General features: G+C 40.4%; 1 protein-coding gene across 2 annotated transcripts in view; it reads left to right on the plus strand.

Annotated features, from left to right (window-relative positions):
• The first annotated feature begins 4,706 nt into the window (after positions 1–4,706).
• The window catches only part of dlc1 (DLC1 Rho GTPase activating protein), a 103,697-nt gene continuing 87,076 nt past the window's right edge, over positions 4,707–21,327 (plus strand). The window contains exons 1-4 of one of the 2 annotated variants that reach the window (XM_015345793.2): positions 4,707–5,785; positions 7,970–9,058; positions 18,592–18,741; positions 19,057–19,194. In XM_015345793.2, coding sequence (XP_015201279.2) covers positions 8,027–9,058; positions 18,592–18,741; positions 19,057–19,194 — 1,320 coding nt within the window. In that variant the 5' untranslated portion in view covers positions 4,707–5,785; positions 7,970–8,026. The remainder of the gene's footprint in view (positions 5,786–7,969; positions 9,059–18,591; positions 18,742–19,056; positions 19,195–21,327) is intronic. The other variant, XM_015345794.2, reaches the window with a different exon arrangement.

A 21,327-nucleotide genomic window follows, 5' to 3' on the forward strand; every position in this document is an offset into this window, starting at 1 on the left:
TTTAAATTGCTGCCTCTGCTTCTCAGAATGTCATATGTAATTATATCAGTTATCCTTTCTGTAAGTTTTCTTATGGATATTTATTTCCAGAAGTTCAAGCCTGTTGTTAACCACTTCATAATCTAAACAAGAGCCCTGCCCTAATTTTAAAGACACTCATCTGGAAATTTTCCTGGTAGGAATCATTTCCTAGAACTTTTCCAAATTATAGTCTAATGTTCAATGTCCAACTTAAATAAAACCTTATTTTGGGGACATCTTTTTTTTTAATTTGCTTAATGGTCGGTTTTGATGACTCACACAGCTTCTGCAATTCTTTAAAATCCGTGGAGAAGTAGAAGCTACTGTACATTCATGCAACATTAATAAATTACATTTTTGGGTAATTAGAAATCTTGCCCTGTTCAGAATAAGTTTGAACAAGATCCTTTTGTAAAAAAATGAAGTTTGTAATATGGAGGTTTTTATGTATACAGTATATGCTGTTCTCTTCGTTTTCTACCAGTCTGTCTGAAGTGTGAGTACCACTTTAAGTTTAGTGGTGTAAGATCTGTGTAAGCATTTGTCTGCACTGAATGAAGAGACTGTGGTATTCAGTAATGTTCATACCTGGAATGTAGCCGTGCCATAGAAAACGTCTGTAAAACATTCTGGAATCATTTGAGGTGAAAAGCACCATCTAAATGCAAAGAATTATATGCTTGCTTTGTAACAGTCTCCTACTGTTCTTTGAATAATCTGAAGTTTAACATACTGTAAGTATTTTGTTAGTTCTGGATTATTAAAACCGGCCTGTACTGTAGGTGAGTAAAGCCAAGTCTATAAAGATACAAAAACATACTAATAAAACTCTCAAATAAACTCTTTTCAGAAAAAAAGAATAAGGTACAAAAAGGGATACAGTATGTACAGACGGAAATATATTTTACACCGCCTTAAAACATATTGTGCTTAATATCAACATTATACAGAATCTGCACCCAGCTCCCTAGACCCAAAAAGTATTCAATAGAAACAAGCAGACTGCCTCCCCATCTCTGTTCTTGCTTAGTCCTTCTGTGTGCAGGTATAGAGGAGCAAGTGTGGGTGAATATATTCACACGGACTGGAGAGGCAATGATGCAGTGGTGGCCCAGCAGATGAACTGCACAACTGTGCACTGTGCGTATGTGCACAGATTACAAAACCAAAAAGTAATATGCTGAGAGATGAAGAGAATATTTTTTTAAAAATTAGAATGGGATAAACGAATGTGGAACATTTCTTATGCATGACGTTCCTGAGTCATAAGATTTTGATCTTTGCTCTCCGAATGCAGCCTGGAGGGAGTACTGAAAAAAATGTTCTGGACAGGGAGACGACTTTCTGAAAGTATACAAAAGTTCTCACACCCTTTGCAGAGTGTGGGATGCCAAAATTCCTGTAAAAAAAACACAAAAGTGTGTGATGCAACTTTGTCAGTTTAATACATACTGACAGTATTTACTGGTATTACTGTAGAAATATGTATATTTAAACAACATGATTTATTGATCTGTTGTATAAAGCCTAATTGTTTATGTTTTGCTGAATCCCTATGACTGCCAGAAACTGTTGTGGTCATATTAATTTCTAAGAAAGCTTTTTTTTTCATATGGCTTCGAATAGCTGGGCTTCAAAGATTCTCTGCCATGACCAGGAATGGCCAGGCTTGCTGAGGATTTGCATGAGCAATTTCTGAGGAGAGCAGCCGAGAAACAGGACTCCGTATGGGATTTTAGAATTGCATCCAGTAAAATCATAAAATATTATCCTGCCCGTACTTTGTTGGTGATGGGGAAATGATTCTGTTGTCAGTGCTCTTTATGTTTGAGGCACCAATAAATTCTTCCTAGGGTTCTTCACAATGGCACACATCTTTCTGGAATGGTTTGGTTCACTTCTAGTCTTCAGCAAATCTCTTGGAGGAACCCTTCCTTGGAAGCTCATGAGATATAAGAATATAAGAACAGTTACAAGTGAGAGGAGGGTAGATTGTTCCTGACTCCCACACCCACTGGGTAAAAAAAAAACCTCCTCTTTCTGGTTTTAATTTACTGTTGAATTGTATTAGTTAAGGTTGTAGTTCATTCAGAATTACAGAAAGGTTAATACAATGTAAACTTTGTTAAAAATCCACCGGAACACAGCAGACGTGCAATGCAAGGATTTTGTCAACATATGATACTAAAACATGAAAGGTCCAGCATTTCAGACTGCAATGACCCCAATTCACATCTAACTTCATGATTCAGATTTATGTATCTTAATGCATCTCTCATGGCATAATTAAATTAAATAATGCATAAATTAGATTATATGTGTATCATCAGTGACACACTTCTGAACATGAGACCCGAAGAAATAAAAATTGCAATGAGCATTTTTTTCAAGCTCACAGACAATTCGGAAATGAAATGAATTCATATTCATATCCATATTAATTTCACTGAGTTGGAGCACAGACTCTGTGGGCAGGATTCCAACATGCTTCCACTTATCCAGTAGGTAATATTTTTTTAAATTCCATCCCAGTCCTCAGGCAGGGCAACAGCCAGATCTTATTGAATTGTTACAGTGTTATAATGACGACAGATGCATTATCCTAGAAGAGTCTCTAGTTTCCTGTTGGATTGTAAGCTGTTGCAGGACAGCCCAACAATTCTACAGACTATGTAATATATGTCTTTAAATCTTCCCTTTTGGTACACAGTCAGACTTCTGAAAAACTGAGCCTCTGCTTTTACGTGGAACGGTGACCATTACAGTATCTATTCTTCATCGTGGTTTGCACCATGCCCACTCACAGTGAAGAACTCGTAGTTTTGAGTTAAGCTTGTGGCTCAGGTGACTCAACCTGAAAACGCAGAAGAAGTGCACATGATTGTGTCTCGTCTTTGGTCATCCCAAAGATTAATTACATTCACATCATTTTTGCCTTTCTTGATGTGTTTTAAGACAAATTAGTTATTTTTGATGCATCCGTGTTTTGATTGATTAGGATTCAGTGTAATACCACATGCTTGTGATGTCATCAGGGAAATGTACAGTAGTTTGTTTTCAGTTTAGTATCTTCTGGATCTTTTGTAAGTGTAAACATTAAAAAGTAACATAGCTGTAAGCAGACTGCAGACGTCTGGGCTCATCACCTCAAAGTGCTCTTTCAGGCCTTTTCCCAATCACAACTTGTAAAGGGTACCAACAGAAACATGTTGCCATCTCACAAGCGCGTGAGACACACTTATCCATCCCTTTTTTCACAGGCTGGCATAAACCCTGCATGAAGTGCTCATGAGTTAGACTGAGCTCTTTCCACAATGTTGAGGGTGGGGGTGTGGGACACCTACAGTACATCAGAAGGGCCTGATGTCTTCTAACACTCCAACCTAGGTTACAAATTAAACAATTAACCTAATCATTTTTTTACTAAGACACATATAGATTGTTACTTAAGGTATTTAACATTGATAACCCAGTAGCATAGCAATACAATATTTTAGCCTGGGTTGTTGTATTAACTATCATGCTCTCAGTCAATCTGTGTAGCTGAGAATGTGTGTGTGGAACAAAGACCGTAAGACATTAAACTCTCCAAGCACTGAGTTTGAGATCCCTGCTATACAGGATCTTTTTATAACTATAACTGTGAAAAACATCCTTAAAATAATGAGGTTAATTGTTGATTTGACTACTCAGGTTAGAACAGAAACCAGAAGACACTAGCTCATCTAGTGATTGACACCCCCAGCCTACAGTCAATTATACAACTTGTGAATTGGCAATAAGTAATTAATATTCATCCCCAGAATTCAAAATGACAGCATACATTTAAAACACAATCTAATGCTCTCTTGTATACTATAGAAGTATACAAAGTAACACTGAGCAAATCTGCAATAGTATCTGTGAAGGACTGGTACAGTATGTAATTACCTTTTAATCAATAACAAATTATTAATACAAACATCATAGGTGTCACTTATAAGGGACGTATTAGGAGATTATAAGTAATAAACTACCAGATCAGTAATCTTAAAAGACTTACAAATCATAAAAAATGTCAAATGTAGTGCACCACATATAATTGTGATTAAACCTAATATCTTCTAACCATAAGTTATTATTTTCATTTTAACTTAGAAACCATTTTTAGCTAAACAAAAAGCTGTATTGGTTAACTTTTTTAATAAAAAAGGAACTCTCCAAACTTTATGTTACTTTTATGTACTGTATATTCCTTTCATGTTACACGCATTTTCTTCCTTGAGAGATAGAATCGACACATAGTCATATGTTTTAAATAAAACCATCCTAATCAACAAAAATATGAAGGTGATCCAAAAGTTTTGAAACATGGAAAAACTGAAAGCTTTTTTTATTTTTCAATGAGCTTTTTTTAAACGCTCATTGAAAAAAAACTCAGCGTTGTAGTTCTCTAAATACCGCGCAGTCTAAATCGGTCTGAAACACTGTGTTTCTGCTGGGGTGGCACATTCCCCTGGAATGTCTATAAACGCGTCTCAGTGTATTTCTTCTTCAGTTTTGCGAGGATGCTTGTACAGTTACAAGCGACTGTTAAAAAGCTTGGAAATTGCTGCCAAGAATTGCAGTCTCCTTTGGCTTCCATCCTGGGTTTTACAATGCTGCATGTCTGCTTTTAATCAAAACCAAATGGTAAGTCCAGTTCCCAGCTCGAGAGACACTCGGAGCGACTTGGAGGAAGTTGTGCTGTAAGGGAAGAAGAAAGAAGAAAAGATAAACAGATGATACTTGAAGCGAAGCCGAGCAGACAGCAAGGATGTGAAAGATGTGGGCTGTCCCAAAGACATGATTCAGACTCCTTGTCGAGCCAGGAGGAACAGCGCTCCTACAAGTGCACAGTGTCAGCAAAACTTTAATGTGCTCAAGATGGAGACTGTCCTTCAGTTTTCACAGTGCGGGATTTGTGTGGCTCTGGAGACTTTTCAGGAAAGGTAACGACAGCGGTACCCTTAAACTTTGGAAATGTTTAACCTGGATGGGGAAGACATATTACAATTTTAATTTAAGGGAAGTTATGTTTTTCTTTTATCTTTGACAGAGACATTGCCTGATAACAAGCACTCCGTAAATAAACCTGGAGATGACAGAAAATAAAACCCATTGACTTGGTGACGAATTGCTCTTTCATTCTTAATGCAGTATGAAAATGAATCCATGAAGAACACTGGGAACTCTGTTGAAATTCACAATTTTTGAAATATTTCTCAGTTGTCTTAATAAGGTGTAATTTACTGTGTGGTGGAGTTTTATCTAGAGTTATTTTCTCCCGTCCATCAGACCAATCAGCACTGAAACATCTAAGATATGTTAGATATCTGTAGATCACTGCGTAAAACACTGCTGAGTGCATGTTGATCTTTTAAATTCTGGTCATTATGCCCTTTGCCATTCAGACATGAACATGCTGTTTAAAGGCAGGAAATACTTCCAGGCAATCTGGGGCTAGGCAGAGTTGGCCCCCTTTCTACAAGCCATTACTCTTCGAGTCTGTAGGCAGGAGTCACAGAAAATTGACAGAATCCCGTGTGCCTGAGTTTCCCTCCAGCAGCAGAGCTTGTTTTTACACAGATACCAGCAGTACAGAGCTGCCTTCAAACAGATCACTCTGCTACGGCAATTAAGGATATGTGGACTTCTAAAACCCTCACTTTCACAGTACTAATGGTAATTGCTGAAGTTTGTTCTAAGGTAACAAAATAATCCATGCTTTTCTCTTGAGAGTAAGGTAAGTGACTTCTACATATCTATTATTTTCTGAAAAAGAGCAAACAGGCTCTTTAATGAACAATGTGGATACTGGTTTTCAGTTAGAAGGATGATTCTTGTTTGGTGCAAATGTTAGTGGAGTTACAAAACAAATGTTACTACCTCCGTTCAAGACATTAACTGACTGTGAAGTTAGACAGCAATTGCAGGCAATGGATTAGCTAAAGGCACATTGTGAATAAGATGTTTTGATATTATTTACAGAGCAATTTCTGTAACAACTGTCAACTAATCAATCATAGTAGAAAGCATAAACTGTAGTTACTAGGTAATTCAACACTTGTGGAATGATTTTAAATCATCCACAGACAGCACATTTTTTAACTGCTTTGTATGTGCCTGTATCTTTTGTAACGTTTTGCTTCTAAAAAATATTTTTCAGCTATTAAACAATGTTTTGAAGATTTTCACACTGTTAAAAAGTCCCTAATAGTTCATGACGCATTAATCAAATTAGCTTCTTTAAAACATGAGTTTTTCTTTCTGACTTCAAACTTATTATATTCAAGGTGAATAAATCAACATGCTTGATGGTTCTTTGCTAATTGAAGACCCCTTTACTGTGAGTCTGAACCTTTGCGTACTATGGAAACATTTGATCTTCACATTTCTTAGATTCTGTTGGAATTTGATGTCATCTGATGAACACTGAAATGTTTGAAACTACAGTAAACCATGTCTTATCCATGTTTACTAATCTTTTTCAGCATAGCATGTGTGCAGCTAAATTTAGCCTCAGTGTCTTATTTTGCATTGTTGTATTGAAATATCTCAGTACGAAATACAGTACCTACAGTACCTGCACTATAGCATGATGCTTTCAGCTTTATGATGCCACCAACGCCACTAGGAATAAGCGGTGTTTGAAAAATCTTTGGGTAATACTTCAAACTACTGGCCGTTTCAAAAAGAGTTTATTCTCAAACTCTGCGTTAAAATGTTGATTGTGTTGCTGTTTAATTTAAATACCTAGAAGCAAGAGATCATGAATCGTAAGGGAACTGAACACTATTCATCTTGTAAGGAATTTTGTTATCAGTAGGAGACAGTGATCTCTTATGGCCTGTAGAACAGACTATAGACTTTTATATGATACAGGATGTCTATTTTCCTGTATACTGTATATATATATAAAACACAGTGAGACATTAATGACTCAGGACTTTACATCATGGAAGCTTTTTTAATTGGGTCCAGTACTCATTGGTTGCATGTTTCATGCCATTCTGATAATAAAGCACAGTATTCAAGACGATGCATGAAATATATTATATATGAGATTTTGTTTTTTTACCTGTAAACCCTTTCCTGTAGTATTCTCATTCTTACTGTAAGATTTTTGTACGGTTCGTGCAATTTATAAACATATAATGTGGTCTTAAATTTAAGTTCATCTTGTATTATTAGTTACAATTCTCAATACTAATAAAAAATTTGCATAATTAGTTTATACTATAGAAAAATGTTAAATATGTGGTAAAAGCCAAGCCTTTGTGCAGGACATAATTGCCTAATGCTCCACTACAACAGGCATAAATTAAGTCAACTTTTGCTTTATGAAAGTATTTTTTGATTGGATTTCCACCTTGGCAGAAGTGAGAGATGTGTGTGCTCCTTGCACATGCAGTATTTCACTTATTTCTTCCTTTCCATGATCCTGTAGGCTTATTTCAAAAGTATACCCATATATCTGCCCATTAAAGAATACAGTTCTAGAGTTCAACTTTCAAGACTTTGGAGTTTGAAAAAAGCTCACAATTGACAGTAAATATTGACGTAACGAATTCTAGTTCAGCTCTAGTCTTCTATCAGTCCATTTCACAAGGCCAAGAGTCAGGGCAACCTGGAGTCCAGAATCCCACATTCCCAGAATCCCAGATTCCCACATTCCACGATTCCCAGAATCCCAGAGGCATACAGTAGGGTGCAAAACAGCATTAGCCCCCTGGATCATGGAACTGCTATAATCTCATGGCTTTACTCTCATAGAAATGTTTTCCATTTCTGAAGCTATTTAATCAACCTGTCTGTGGCATTTCTGTTGAGTCCTAATTCATTCTGTTTTCCAAACACCAAGAAAGTGCTTTTTTAAAATTCACAGAATATTCACTGCAGTGAATAAATTCTGTTTCCTCTGTTACAGGCAACCTTCAAAATAAGGTTTCTGGATGCATCTCTGACTGGATCTTGTTAGCGCTCTATGGAATATAACAGGTCTCCTGTGACTGCTCATGCCATGCCTGTGACAACCAGGAAGAAAAGCTGGGAGGAGCATGTGACCAGTAGGACAGGATTACAGTACAGTTTTGACGATCTGGATATAATATGTTGCCATGGAATTGCAGCTGATGGGTTAAAGTCAATAATGGAAAAGACCGATGTGTCGAAATCGGGCCGCAGAGAAAGATGCGCCTCTTTGCCGGAGGGCTGTCATGAGCTGCTTGTGGAAGGGCTCTCGTTCAAGCGCCTGGGCGTGAGCACCAAGGAGGTGGACGGCCAGGAGCGGGGTCACTTCCTGTCCGCGGAGGTCAGCACAGGAGCGCCGGCGCACATTTCTGATGAGACGTTGGACCCAAGCTCTGAGGAGGGTAGCCGTGTTGAAACCGAACAGGACGGGCCCATGGGGGCAGGCCCCTCAAATACGTGGGCAACAGGGGACCTGTCTGAGGCCGAAGCTCAGGAGGTGACGGAGGCCCCCGACAGCGGGGACCGATCTCCCTGTGAGTCTCAGAGGAGCCGAGGTGCATCGGGGTCAGGGGACGAGGGAGAAGTGTCACTTTGTTCCCATGTGGGCTTTCCCCAAGAGGTGGCTGCCACGGATCCGGCGACTTCTCTTGGATTACATCAGGAAATGAGCGATGACCGTCTCGACGCGTGTCCTCAAGACGCCGTCATCGTCGTGCGGGCTTCCGAGACGCCTCCGAGCTCAGGAGAACATGCGACCCCGTGCAGCTCCATGGGAACTTCTGCCGCCCGGCTGCCCAGCAGCAGTGCCACGCAAACACCGGACACGGAGCCTGGGAGCAGTCTCCTGGAATGCCAATCGGGGTTACGGGAATGTGATGATGGAGACTCACAAACCAATGCCCGCTGTCAGTTGCCTTGCTCGGATCCCGACAGTATGGCTCATAATGACAACGAGGGGAGTGACTCAAAAGAAGTCTTCAGAACAGATGACATCCCGAGTGATTATAGGGCCGTGGATACCAACGTGAAACTGCGGAAGAGAAAGGTAAGCTGTTTACTTCTGGCACAAAAATAACTAAAGTACAGACTGGAGCAGAGCACAGGGGGCTCTGGTTTTGAGAAATGGCTCTTTTAAACTGGCCCGGAGTGTGTGTCGTTCGTGGAAAACATTTTCAGTCAACGAAGTGGTCTACACGTACCTTGATATGTGTGGGCACATCACTTCCTGTTTTTCTTCTTTTGAAAAGGAGCTTGGGCAAACCAAGATTGAAACAGCCGCGGACTCCCCTTCAGCCTCCGAAGATCCTTAACAGAACCCTGTTACTAACACAGGGAAAGGTTCCTAAATATCATACTAAAAATCTTCACTGTGACTTACACATAAGAACGTTCCAACGTTGCCTGACTTGTAGAGAACAGGTACGGTGCTTCGCATATAAAAATAAAAATTTTAGGCAAATACTTTAATTCTAGAAATCTGCACACTTCCTGCACTTATGCCACACCCCGGGGGCCGTCTTGATGGCCGGGCGGTGGCATGGTCTCGTGCTTCAGGCCACCTCGACAGCTCTCTCTGCCCCCGCGTGGGGGGGCTGGTCCTGGGAGTGCCTGACGGACATGGGTGGAGTGCCCCCTGTCCTGGGATACGCCGCACACAGGTGGCAAGAAGCGCTCGGCTCGCCCTTCCACAGACGCTCCCCCCGAAGCAGGGGGGTTCGGTCAGCGCAGATGCAGGCCCTGAAAAGGGCCGTTGTGCCGCAGGCCATGGTCCTCGTGAATCCACGCACACACTACCGCGGTGTCAAGGCCCGGCCCTCTCCGCGAGGCCGCGCAGATCCGCGTACTGAGGCTCTTTCATTCCTCAGCGAAAGCTCTGAGGTGATTTATGGAAAAATGTCATCATTAAATAATTTGAACTTGTCTCACTTTACTGCAGAAGCATTCCAAGATTATTGAAATGTTTGTGCAGTGGGTGTGGGTTTTTTTTTTTACTTTTAAGGGTGTATTTTAGGGGTACAAAGGTGAAATTAGGTTGAGAAGCCGGAGCACTGGAACATTTTAAATGATCTCCCTCCCTGTGAAACGTGTATTTCTCTTCCTCAGTGTTTGTGTTTACTCGGAAAACAACGGGGGTATTTTGCCTGAAGGAGAGTATATGATTTTGTTGTTTTAAAAGACTAGTCAGCAGGACGTTCTCAATGGTTTCTTCTGCAGCCTGAAACCCAGAAAAACAAATTATACAGTGCATGGAAAGTTGAAATGTTTAGAATAGGTTGTGAACATGCAGACGAGGCTGGGGAGGGCAGAGCAAAGGAGGGACGTCAAAGAAAAACAGTCGCAAATGAATTATCAGACAGGAAAGCAAACGATCTGCATCTCATCAGCTTCATTTGGTCTTGTGGGTGATGAAACGCAAACGTTTTGAGGCACACTCAGATACGTTTAGAAATGCGTATAATCAAGGAAAATTTGGGAAAATCTTTTTTAACCCTCACAAAGCGTAACATTGAATGAATGTTGCTTGTTTTCTCAAAAAAAAGGATTGGACATAAGAAATAAGAAGAATGGAAACATGATACGAGATTTACGGTCAAGTTTATAGTTAAGTAACAAAAATAAATTTCATGTTCAAGGAAAAATTGGCACATGCAGCTAATGAAAACTGCAGTGTCTTCCAAGACACTGTAGCTAAGGCAACAATCTATTTAACATCTGTAAAGAGCAACTTGCTTTCAATTTAACTAAATATGTACAGTATATAGGTATTCCCCTTACACTGACAATTTGTGTCTACATTATATTATATACAGTACTTATATACTTTATATATCGACACCCTATCTATATTGAGATTAATTGTTTATTTTCAGTGGGGAGAAATATTGCGGGAAATGCTATTATTGTTGTGCTTACAGCTTTGCATGAATACCTATCCAGAGCATCCTACATAGACATTAAAATAGAAATAGGATATAATAGGATATTATAATTCAAATGCACATCACAAATACCTTCACAGAGCATGACCACGTTAATGTGACTTCAGGAACAAGAACAACTGCTGCTGATGTTGACACAGTAACAAAAGGCAATTCAGTTTTACTTATGCTCTCACAAATAAGAAACAAACCTTTTTAAAGGGCTCTCAAAGCAAATCATGTATTTTAAAGTCACAAGCAAAGAGTGCAAATCAAATGACTTTGGTCAAACGCATTTGTTCAGTAAAACACATTTGCTGTGCAGTACAGTCTCAAATTGCAGGTGCTGCTGGGAATCCTGGAAGCACAAAGGTATTTAGGTCTATTGCCATATACAGTACGTATCGAGGGGGAAATTTCACTTCGTTTAAACAGGTATGAGAAATAAATAGGATTGGAAGCTTTTTATTCAGATAAAAGCACATCAATAAAAAGGTGGCATATTCCTCAGACTTTTCTTTACTGTACCTAAATAAGAAGAGGAGCAGCCAGTTGAATGAAACAAAGCAGGAGAATATACAGTTCAATGTTGAAACAAATGTAATCTGTAATTAACTCTCCAAGGAACTTGCAGCCAGAGCTACAGCTGTAGAACTGCTGACTAGAGCTTGAGCCACGACAATGACAAATCTAATAAATAACTTTGCTGGAATTAATTATCTCTTGACAATGGGACAAAACGAGATTAGGTTGACACCCCCTCTTTCCTGTCTCAAAAAATATGGTCGAAAAACATTCACAAGCAGCTTGCTTTTCAGGGTATCTCATGAGAGATCCTCCTGTAAGAAATAGGTTTTTGGAAGCAAACCAAATGTGAAAAACATCCACTGCTCATGCAATGAAGTATTTATACAGTATTACATAGTTTGCAAGATGTGCCCAGGAAATACAATGAGAAACATTCTATTACAAGAGATAATCAAGCAAATGATCTCTGGACTCATTCCTTTTTCTAACGCAAGGGTGAGTATTACTTCCCAATAACTCATTGTTTCCAGGTTGTACATCATGTCTTATCAGGAGGGATGGGAAGCCAAGTTTAGATAGGAAAAATTATCTGGGAATATTAACAGCTGCTGAAAACTCTGAGGCTGAGAAATAGTGAGCTTGTTTTTTTTTAACATGTTTTTTTTACTGTACAGTACATCCTACTTCTCAAGCTTTTCATTCAGGTTTTTGTGAAATTAACAAGGCAGCATCAGCAGGCTGATCTGAGAGTTAGATTAATAACTGCCGTGTGTAGCGTTTTGCCATTATCTCTGTTAGTGCAAATTCAGCGTGTGCAAGCAATTTCTTACTAACGGGAGATAGAGAAGAAGATGCAAGAACCAGGTTCTTTTAAGGAGGCATCCGGGTCTCGAAAGTTGCCTTCTGAAAATCTAAATATAGAGTATCATAAGGAAATGTCATTTCTTTTCAGGATGGAACAAACCTTTAGCTGTTCCTTTGCAGCCTGCTCATGCTGACGCAGCTCCCTGCTCGAACGTCTTCTAGGATATAAGCTGTGTTTGTAGTTAGCGGTGCAAGTTAGTTATCCAAGACCTGCCTTTTCTAAATCTCTCTAAATGGACTGTCCCCTAGCATCCTGTTGCCCTACAGATGACCCTCTAGCTCCTGGTCATGCTCCAGTTTCTAATTAAAACTATTCTAGTTTAGTTCAGTGAAAACATATCAGCCAACGATCACCCAGTTTCTCTCCCATTGAAAGGATGGGAGCTACTGTACATCAGCCATTTCACAGTTAGCGTGTAGTTTCCCTTATTTTACATGACTCCTGGAAGAGATTTGACTATGACTAGGAATATGAATAACCTCTTGTTTCTTTGAGTGCAGTTTGTAGAATATCATCAGCTCCAGGAGATTAATCTTCAGTGGTTCTAGTACCTGTAACATGTAACATACCTATTACCTGTTCTATTAGGATTTATTACAGGAGTATCTTTCTTGCATAGGGTCTATTTCTTCCATGGTGAACTACCTTTCGCTGTCTAAATACTTTCCACATATTACTTCTTCAGTTACTGATTTTAAAAGAGCACAGCCTGCTGTTTGTACAGTAGCACAGAAATGGGGAATATCACTGCAGTGCAAACATTATACTTTCTGCAAACAGATCGAGACCATAAGACAATGGACTCACATAAGACAATGTGTGACACACGAAGATGAGAAATATCGGTAGCGATTATGCCAGTAATAAGAATATGCATGAGTGCCACAGTAGATAAAAAGCTTAATTTCCCTTCTTCCTCCTGCACTGTGTCAAGGGTGTGAAGCACTGGAGTGTTTGTGCTGTGTGTGCGCTCAGTCGGGATGCTGTTTGAATACTTTACAGCTGTCTTAGGTTACCTGTCTTGGGAAACCACAGAGCCCCTTTTACCTACTCAGAAACACCGGGCCTACCCAGTGTTAGCACACCAGCCAACAGGTATAACCCTACTGCAAGTCAGAAGCCATGTGGCAGATAAGTAATGATGTAATGGGGGCACTGACCTGCATTCCTGTGGTGTAATGGGGTGAATCACGGCCTTTGAGAGCCGCTGCGGAGTCTTGTGTCTGTGGCGAAAAGAGAGGAAGAAGCGCAAAGGAGGCAGACAGAGAGGAAATTCATGTTAGTTTAAAATAGGAAACGGGTGAGGAATGTAGCAGCCTAAAGAGAATTTAATATAAATACAAACGCGGGGTGTAATTAAATGATTCATCGTGGCATTTAAGCTGGCCTCCGCTACATTTTGGCTGTGCTTAACTGCTTTTGTTCAATTGAAACGCCACTGAAACGCGTTTGTTTTGTACAAAAGCACATTGGAAGGAGGAGATGGAAGGAAAATCTCACAGCATGCTTGTGAAAACTGCGTTATTAAAGCTCCAGTATTTCCATTACACAAAGTTACATAAACACATGCCTCGTTTGTCTTTACAAATCTGAAAGGAACTCCATTCACAGGGTAACCCACTGCTAACTGGAAAATAAATGTAAGCATTTTCACAAGAGATATTAAGTATGAGAACAGAAAGCCAAGCTGGTACCTATTTATTACAGGCGGACTTCAGTGTTGAAGAAAGACCTTCAAGGTCAGTATTCTTTCTGTTTCTGTGCGAAGAATATTCCGCTATTAAAAAAAAAACATCTAACAAATAAAGTCATTCAGAAGTAATGCAGCAGCTCACAATCAAGGGTGACGGTCTTGTGTAGGTGCAGAGAGCTCTGATGAGACCAGTCTAGCACAGTCCAACCCAATAACTCAATACTGGGTGATTAATCAGCCCAATGCATCATCTCAATGTGTTTCCTGGCTAAAGGCCACTAATGTTCCAGCTATATTCAGAGAATTATCCACAGACAGCACTGATGACTCTTGTGTCTTCTCTGCTGTCCCATATAAACATTATGCTGTAGGATATGACATTTAATATTGTGCATTTTAAAAACTGATAACATGTACTAACAGACATATATACTGTATAGTTTTTTTTCACATAAGCAGCTATTTTTTACAACCTGTTGTTTCTTTAGTATAATTGTCAATGTCTGTCTTGTAAATCCCCCCCCCCGTACTCTAAAGCAATCAAACTTGCCAGGAAAGCACTTGGATTCTGTGTTTTTAGCAATTCAGCAGTGTGCCTCAGACTCACTGCTGTCACAATGCCGAAATGGGAACAGAAGAACGCAATGGGCAAATGTCTGCAGCTTGTTTGTAGCTTGTTTGGTTACATATAATAAACGGTTGCCTGAGATAGTTTTATCTTTTAATACTTGAAGGCTGTAGAGCCGCAATTTCAATCAATTTTCAGTCTGTATAGACCAGAAAAAAAAATTAAATTGTGAAAAAGCAGTTTCTTCTCTGTGAATAACAAAGTCTTCCACAAGGTCACAAAAATGTTGGCTTTGAAATACTAGAGGTTTTCAAACTCATTTTAGCTCCTAAAGTCTTCTAAAAGCCATTCAAGCCATCCTGTCCATTGGGTACTTAGTAGCTAATTGATCTGAGGCTCCTGAAAGTTGCCTTGATATCAGCTTCAACCACATAGCTGGGCAAGCTTGTGCCAGACTCCCACAGCCCTTTTGTGAAGACGTTCCCCTGTCCTCAGTTTTAAATGCTCTTCCACACACTTTGGTGTTGATTTCGTCAGGGCATTTGAGGATGAGAATCAGGTCCCACTCTACTCAACATTTAAAACATCCAGTTCTTCGGACCTGTCAGAAAATAGATGAATGGATAAAAATAGGAGTGCCTATCACTTTAATACATATTTATGCAACACAAAATAAAACATTACCATTTTGTTTTTTATGACAGCTTTTTGGGGGTGGAAATTTGTCCACACAAAACTACATAAAACAAAATAACTAATCTCATAAATATACAGTATCATAGCATGTAGTTATGTGTAAGTGCAGTCCAGAACTGGATTATATGTGGATACTTATGTGTTTTTTGTTCTGTATGTGAAATATTTATTCAAGTGCTAAGCAGACAAATAATAATAATCATAACTGCACGTACTTTGTAGGACACATTCATACATTTTGGCTCTGACAGTCACTTTTTAAGCTCTGAATGTATTGAACCTTTTTATTTAATTAATCCGTGAGAGCAATTTAAGTGATTTATAAGTTGCTGCAAGCATTAGTTTATTCACACTTTAAGTGATCTGCTTAATCTCTGATTTAAAAAACACTTGTCCTAAACAGCCATTCATTTTTGCTTCGTTGACATTAACAGCTCTTAACTATGATAAGCGACAGCAGAGGAAAATGGTTCATTATTTAATATGCTCTATGCTCATAAAAAGAATAATGAAGCGTTCAACTTCCAATAATTCATTTATATAATTAAATGTATGACTTAAAAACAGAAGGAGATTTGCTATCAAACCCAAGCACATTACTTTCATTTTTGCAAACTCGCCACTTGAGGTCGCTGTAAGCCTTGCTATTGCAGACTCGGAAAAGCCGGAAAGATTTCCGTGGCTGTAGCTGCAGACCGTCAAAGCGTGTACTAGTCTGTTGTCTCGCAAGACTACATGACAAGGCATCTCTGCAAATCATCTTTTCTTCCCCGTGTCGCTCAGCTTTAAAACGCGCCAGGAAACGTACCTGCGTGTTTCAGTCTCACTAGGCTGAGAGGAGAACCACATCAAAAGGTTGCTGTTGGAAGAGGTGTTAGTGGGGCCAGCAGGGGGCGCTCACCCTGTGGTCTATGTGGGTCCCAATGCCCCAGTATAACGAGGGGGACACTATACTGTAAACAGGCGCCGTCCTTTGGATGAGACGTAAAACCGAGGTCCTGACTGTGGTCATTAAAAATCCCAGGGCGTTTCTCGAAAAGAGTAGGGGTGCAACCCCGGCGTCCTGGCCAAATTTCCCATTGGCCCTTACCAATCATGGCCTCCTAATAATCCCCCTCTATGAACTGGCTTCATCACTCTGCTCTCTTCCCCACTGAGAGCTGGTGTGTGGGGAGCGTTCTGGTGGACTATGGCATCCAGGTGGGGCTGCACACTGGTGGTGGTGGAGGGGTTCTCCACGACCTGTAAAGAACTTTGAGTGGAGTGTCCAGAGAAGCGCTATATAAGTGTCAGCAATTATTATTATTAACTAAAAGCTCGGGTGGTGGACGTCAATGTCCGAGCACAGTCACCCACGTGTGGTGAAATGCTCGCTGTCCTCACACAGCGCAGAGGGAACCCAACACGTGACTCTTCATCGCTTTCTTCTCAACGTGCCAGCGAATTCGCTTCATCCCCCGCTTCGTCACGGGGGGAACGAGAAGTCGCAACAATTGTGTATCGGCTGCCACAAGGCCTGGCACCTGAGAGAAAAGGAAACCCTTAGGCTGGCTGGAATGGCAGATATTTTTGTGATGTGAAGAAATCACTACCAGACAGCCCTGTGCTGGCCTTGGCTTCATCAAGCTGGGGTCCTCGTGAACCGAGGACTCCCTCCACCGCCACCTGTCAGAAAGATGATATCACCGGCCTCGTTTTACCGCAGACATGGAAGAATTTTAGTTGTGCTTCGGTCCGATTGTGGTGGCGCGGTGTCAGTCAGCTCCGCTGCTTCACTGCTCCTTATGTGTTGGGTTGGATTCCAGAGCGGCGGGGGGGCGTTGGTTCTGTGTGGAGTTTGGGGAAAAGTCTGTGAGATCGCCCACGGATCCTGCCTGAGGATTTCGAATATTTAATTGTGGTCCCCTTGTTGTGCCCTCTGCTCAAGACTAAGGAGATTCAGCGCTTTAAAGAGTTAGGGGCTGCGGTTGCCTTCGAGCGCGGCCAATGCACAGCAGATCAAAGGTCTGTTGCGGCCACTTAGGCCAATTCTGACTAACAGCCTCCTGCAGCCTGTCCGGAGTACTGAGAGTGTTTAGCTCTGACCCACATTGACCCAGAGCAGCCATCTTTAAACTGGCATCTTGCACTTTTTACAGGCAGGCAGTGTTCTCCCGTGGGCTCAAGACATGCTAAAAATCTGCCCCTATTCTAACCCATTTTGTTTTGTTTTTGTTTTTTTACGTCTCAGGTGAAATGAGTTACAGCTATTATGTTATGGAAACATTTCCGTTTTTAATGCTTGGAATATTTTTAAACTCCTAATTGACGTGTATGAGGTGTAAAAAATAACATTTAAAATTGAATTTACTCGTTCATCTTTAGCACTGGGGGCTATTGAAGAGTTGGTGAGATTCTCACCCTGTCCTGTGTGTATTGTTTTTCAAATCTGATAAGGACTTTCAGTCAAAACACTTGTTTTTATGTGAAGTTAACTGAATTAAAGATAAAGGAGTAACAGTGCAAGATAATTCATTTAGTTAACACCTATGATGTTCATTTGGTTTTGCATTTCAAAGCTTTGATATCTGTTTCACTGTTGATAAGGTTAATGGAAATATAGGGTCTGAGCTCAAAAATCTGTGGCAAAAATAATTTGATCCCATAGACATACACTTATTTTAGTTTAATAACAGACTGAATTTTCTCAACCATGGACAGTATCACAGAAGATGATGTGTGGTATTCAAGGCTAGAATATTACCAAGTTATCTTATTAAAACAAGCTGTAAATTACACATTTCTGCTAATGGAAGTCTGAGCTTCATCGATAAGTTTTTTTTTTCACTTGTCTGCTACTGATAAAAACTAATTATGCTGGGAAGAAATTGTCATTTAAAAATGTATTTATTCAAAATAGAAGTAATATGGTTCAAAACAGAAAACTTGATGAACTGATATGCTGACACGGACTTGGGTAAGGCTTGATCATTGATTATTTTGAGTGGGGAGCTGCTTTACTGGCTGCAAAGGAATGAGTAAAAGTTAATTCCATACTGAAAAGCAAGGAAAAAAAGACAAGACATTTCATTTTGGTTGTTCAGATATTTTTCAGGTAGCAAAAAATTTCGTTGTTCCTCTCCACTTCTTCTTGATAATCTTTTGACAGTCTCTGAAAAACAACGAAATGTTTCCTCAGATACTCTTTGCAGAAGGGTCCTGTGTGCTCCTGGGTCAGCTCCTAAGCCATGTTTGTTCCTCAGGATCAGGGTCACCCTTTTCCTTTTTTTTAAGGGCACTTTAGTCACCTTGGGCCCTTTTGTGTGTTTAGGAGGCGAAAGCAGATCAGCATCGACCACGTCTCGACTCCATGGTCTTACTGATAATGAAACTGGACCAGCTGGACCGGGATATCGCCAACGCCCTCAGTACCACGACTTCGACCTCCCACACCCCAGCGCTCAAGAGGAGAAGTATTCTTGTGAGTACTGCTGTGGAATGACCGGCCTTTCTAAAACACGACGATGAATTAGTGATCCCAAGCACTTGACATGTGGGAGCGGGCCCATTCACCCTCTATTGAAGTGCAGCTCCCACTCGGGTGGCACAGAGCTCCCCACTGCACAGCAGACCAGGGGCAGGAGAGAGAAACTTTTCCAAGCATTGTCATGGATCCCATCAATTTCATTTCCCTAATTCCTACCTGTCTGTGACATTGAACATCAGATTTAAACGCTATCAATCATCAAAGAATCATCAGCCTTTCATTTGGGATAATTCTGTTGCTTATTTGCAGGACATGGGCTCAGAAGCAGTAAATGGGGTGGACATTTCATCCTCAGCTCAGCAACCGAAGAGCGTGCAGCACACTGCTTTCTCCTTCCTGATGACCTCGGGACCTGTGGGCCTTTTAGGCGCCAAACCGAAGACCAGGGTAGGTCACTTTCAGATCCAGGCTAGTTTATTTCCAAAATCATGCAATCGATGTGACATTTTTTCATTAAAAAAATGCAGGATGAACAATTATTAAACCTCTGGAAAGAAAGCTAATTCCATTAAATATTACCACAGTGCTTCGATACATAGCGATGCATGATCCCCCATCAAAATAAAAATGTTTCAACTGGTCCAACGTTGACAGATTTGTTGGCAGTTCTCTGTGTATCAGAAGCCCCCTTTATTCAGTTATAGGAAAGCCTTCATCAAGTATTGGCTGGCTGAGAGGTTAAAGGTTTGAGTTAATGCAGACTAAGAAGTCCATTCCATCAGTGAACTGGTACTTGTGTGCTGTGAAGAACTCCAATCTTGGAACACCGCAAGCCCAAGCATTAAGTACAGAAGAACACGTGTTGCGGTTGTATATTTATTTAATACGCCTATGGTTTTGTCACTGCTAAGTTTTACTGACTGAACATGTCATCCAAAAAAATAGTCTGCAAAACTGTGGTAACAGTTAAAGGCATTCTACAGCCATGGGGGGGTGAGGGAACTATTCCAAAAAAAAAAAAACCTTATGCAATTCCCTTTTAAGGTACAGTTGTAAAGAGTTGCTTTTTCCCTTTGTTTGGTCAGCTTTGCCTCACTCTGTCAGTAAAGGTTGAATGGTGCACTAATCTGTGTGAGTGCTATACTAGGGTGTCTTTTCCCTCTGTTGCAAAGGGCCAACTGAGGCACAACCTTGACGCTCTGTTAGGCTTCGATTGTCATGTCCACTACTACACTTCACTAACAAGGAAAAGTTAAGGCATTCGTATGAAACCACCTGCATGATTTAGTTTCTTAGGCCCTGGTGTCCTTGTTTTTTCTTTCAACACAGCCTTTAAAATATTTGCTTTCTGCTCTGCCTTTGAAAATGGGTCAGACCACACAGAGGTGACAGACTGGAATGTCAGCACAGTGACTTAAAACTGTTTAACTAGGGAGAAGTTAAAGCCATAATTAGCCTTTTCCACCAGCCTGAACAATACGAGTCAGTCCAAGGGGGGCGAAGATGGAGCACGAAGGGTTAACTGCTTGCCCTTGCTAAATCTTTAGGTTAATGACCACTTCCCAACACCCATTACAGCCATCATAGTTGACAACTGGCTCAGGAGTCACATGAAAACATGACATGTTGTAACAGTCGACCCACTCTGAGGACAAGGTCTACCTTCACAGCAGGTACAACAGTGTTGCTTCTGAAAATACATATTATAAAGGACAGCTCCATGCTGGCTCACTGGAGTTCCATAAATACAGCTGTGTGTAAAGCTGTGTGATCGGAACTGCTACTCCGTTACTTGTTACTATGTTAATTTCAATAATGCTTATGTGCTGCCATATAACTGCAGCTCTGCAGCTCGGAATGCCGAACGTACAGTATTTATACTTCCAGACAGGTCAATCAGTTGACTATGCACTGAAATGTGTGTTAGAGGTATAGACTAGTTCCTGCAGACAGAGATCAGAAATACCCTTTACATCCTACTGCTCTTATAGGAAATAACCGCTGTCCCTGTAATGCAGTAACATGTGGTATAAGGTATTAGACACTAAATTCTGTTGCACCAGCTTTTAGTTTAATTTGGTTAAACAGACTATCCTTCTTATTTTTTTTATTTCAGTCCCTTTGGCAAAACAGACAGCGCTCTTCTATACAGAGTGAATTAAACATTTGATTTGAGAATATATGTAATATTTTAAGTTCAATAGCAGTTTTCTGACTGAACAAATGCACTAAAGTAATAAAGTGCACTTCTGTTTCCTGGGGGCACACTGCTGGAATAGAGACTGTGTCCCCGATCGCAGGCTGTACAGCTCTAGAACACTCAGGGTTCGGATGGAATCCCACAGATGATTGATGGGAGCCAAGGACAGGGCTGACACTTAAGAAAAAAGGAGAAAAAGAAGGAAAGTGTATTTAAGAACTGAAGAAATGTACACAAAGACTCGTATACAAATCAAATGGATTTTGAGGCCAGGGAGCAAAAATACATTTCCACTAAAAGCTTAGAAATGCTGGAATTCTACCAATGGGTGTGAACATTTTCTTATGCTACATTTTAAAGTTGTAAAGATTATATAATGA

Source organism: Lepisosteus oculatus, chromosome 1 (assembly GCF_040954835.1).
Source record: "Lepisosteus oculatus isolate fLepOcu1 chromosome 1, fLepOcu1.hap2, whole genome shotgun sequence".
In the NCBI taxonomy this organism is placed as follows: Eukaryota; Metazoa; Chordata; class Actinopteri; order Semionotiformes; family Lepisosteidae; genus Lepisosteus; species Lepisosteus oculatus.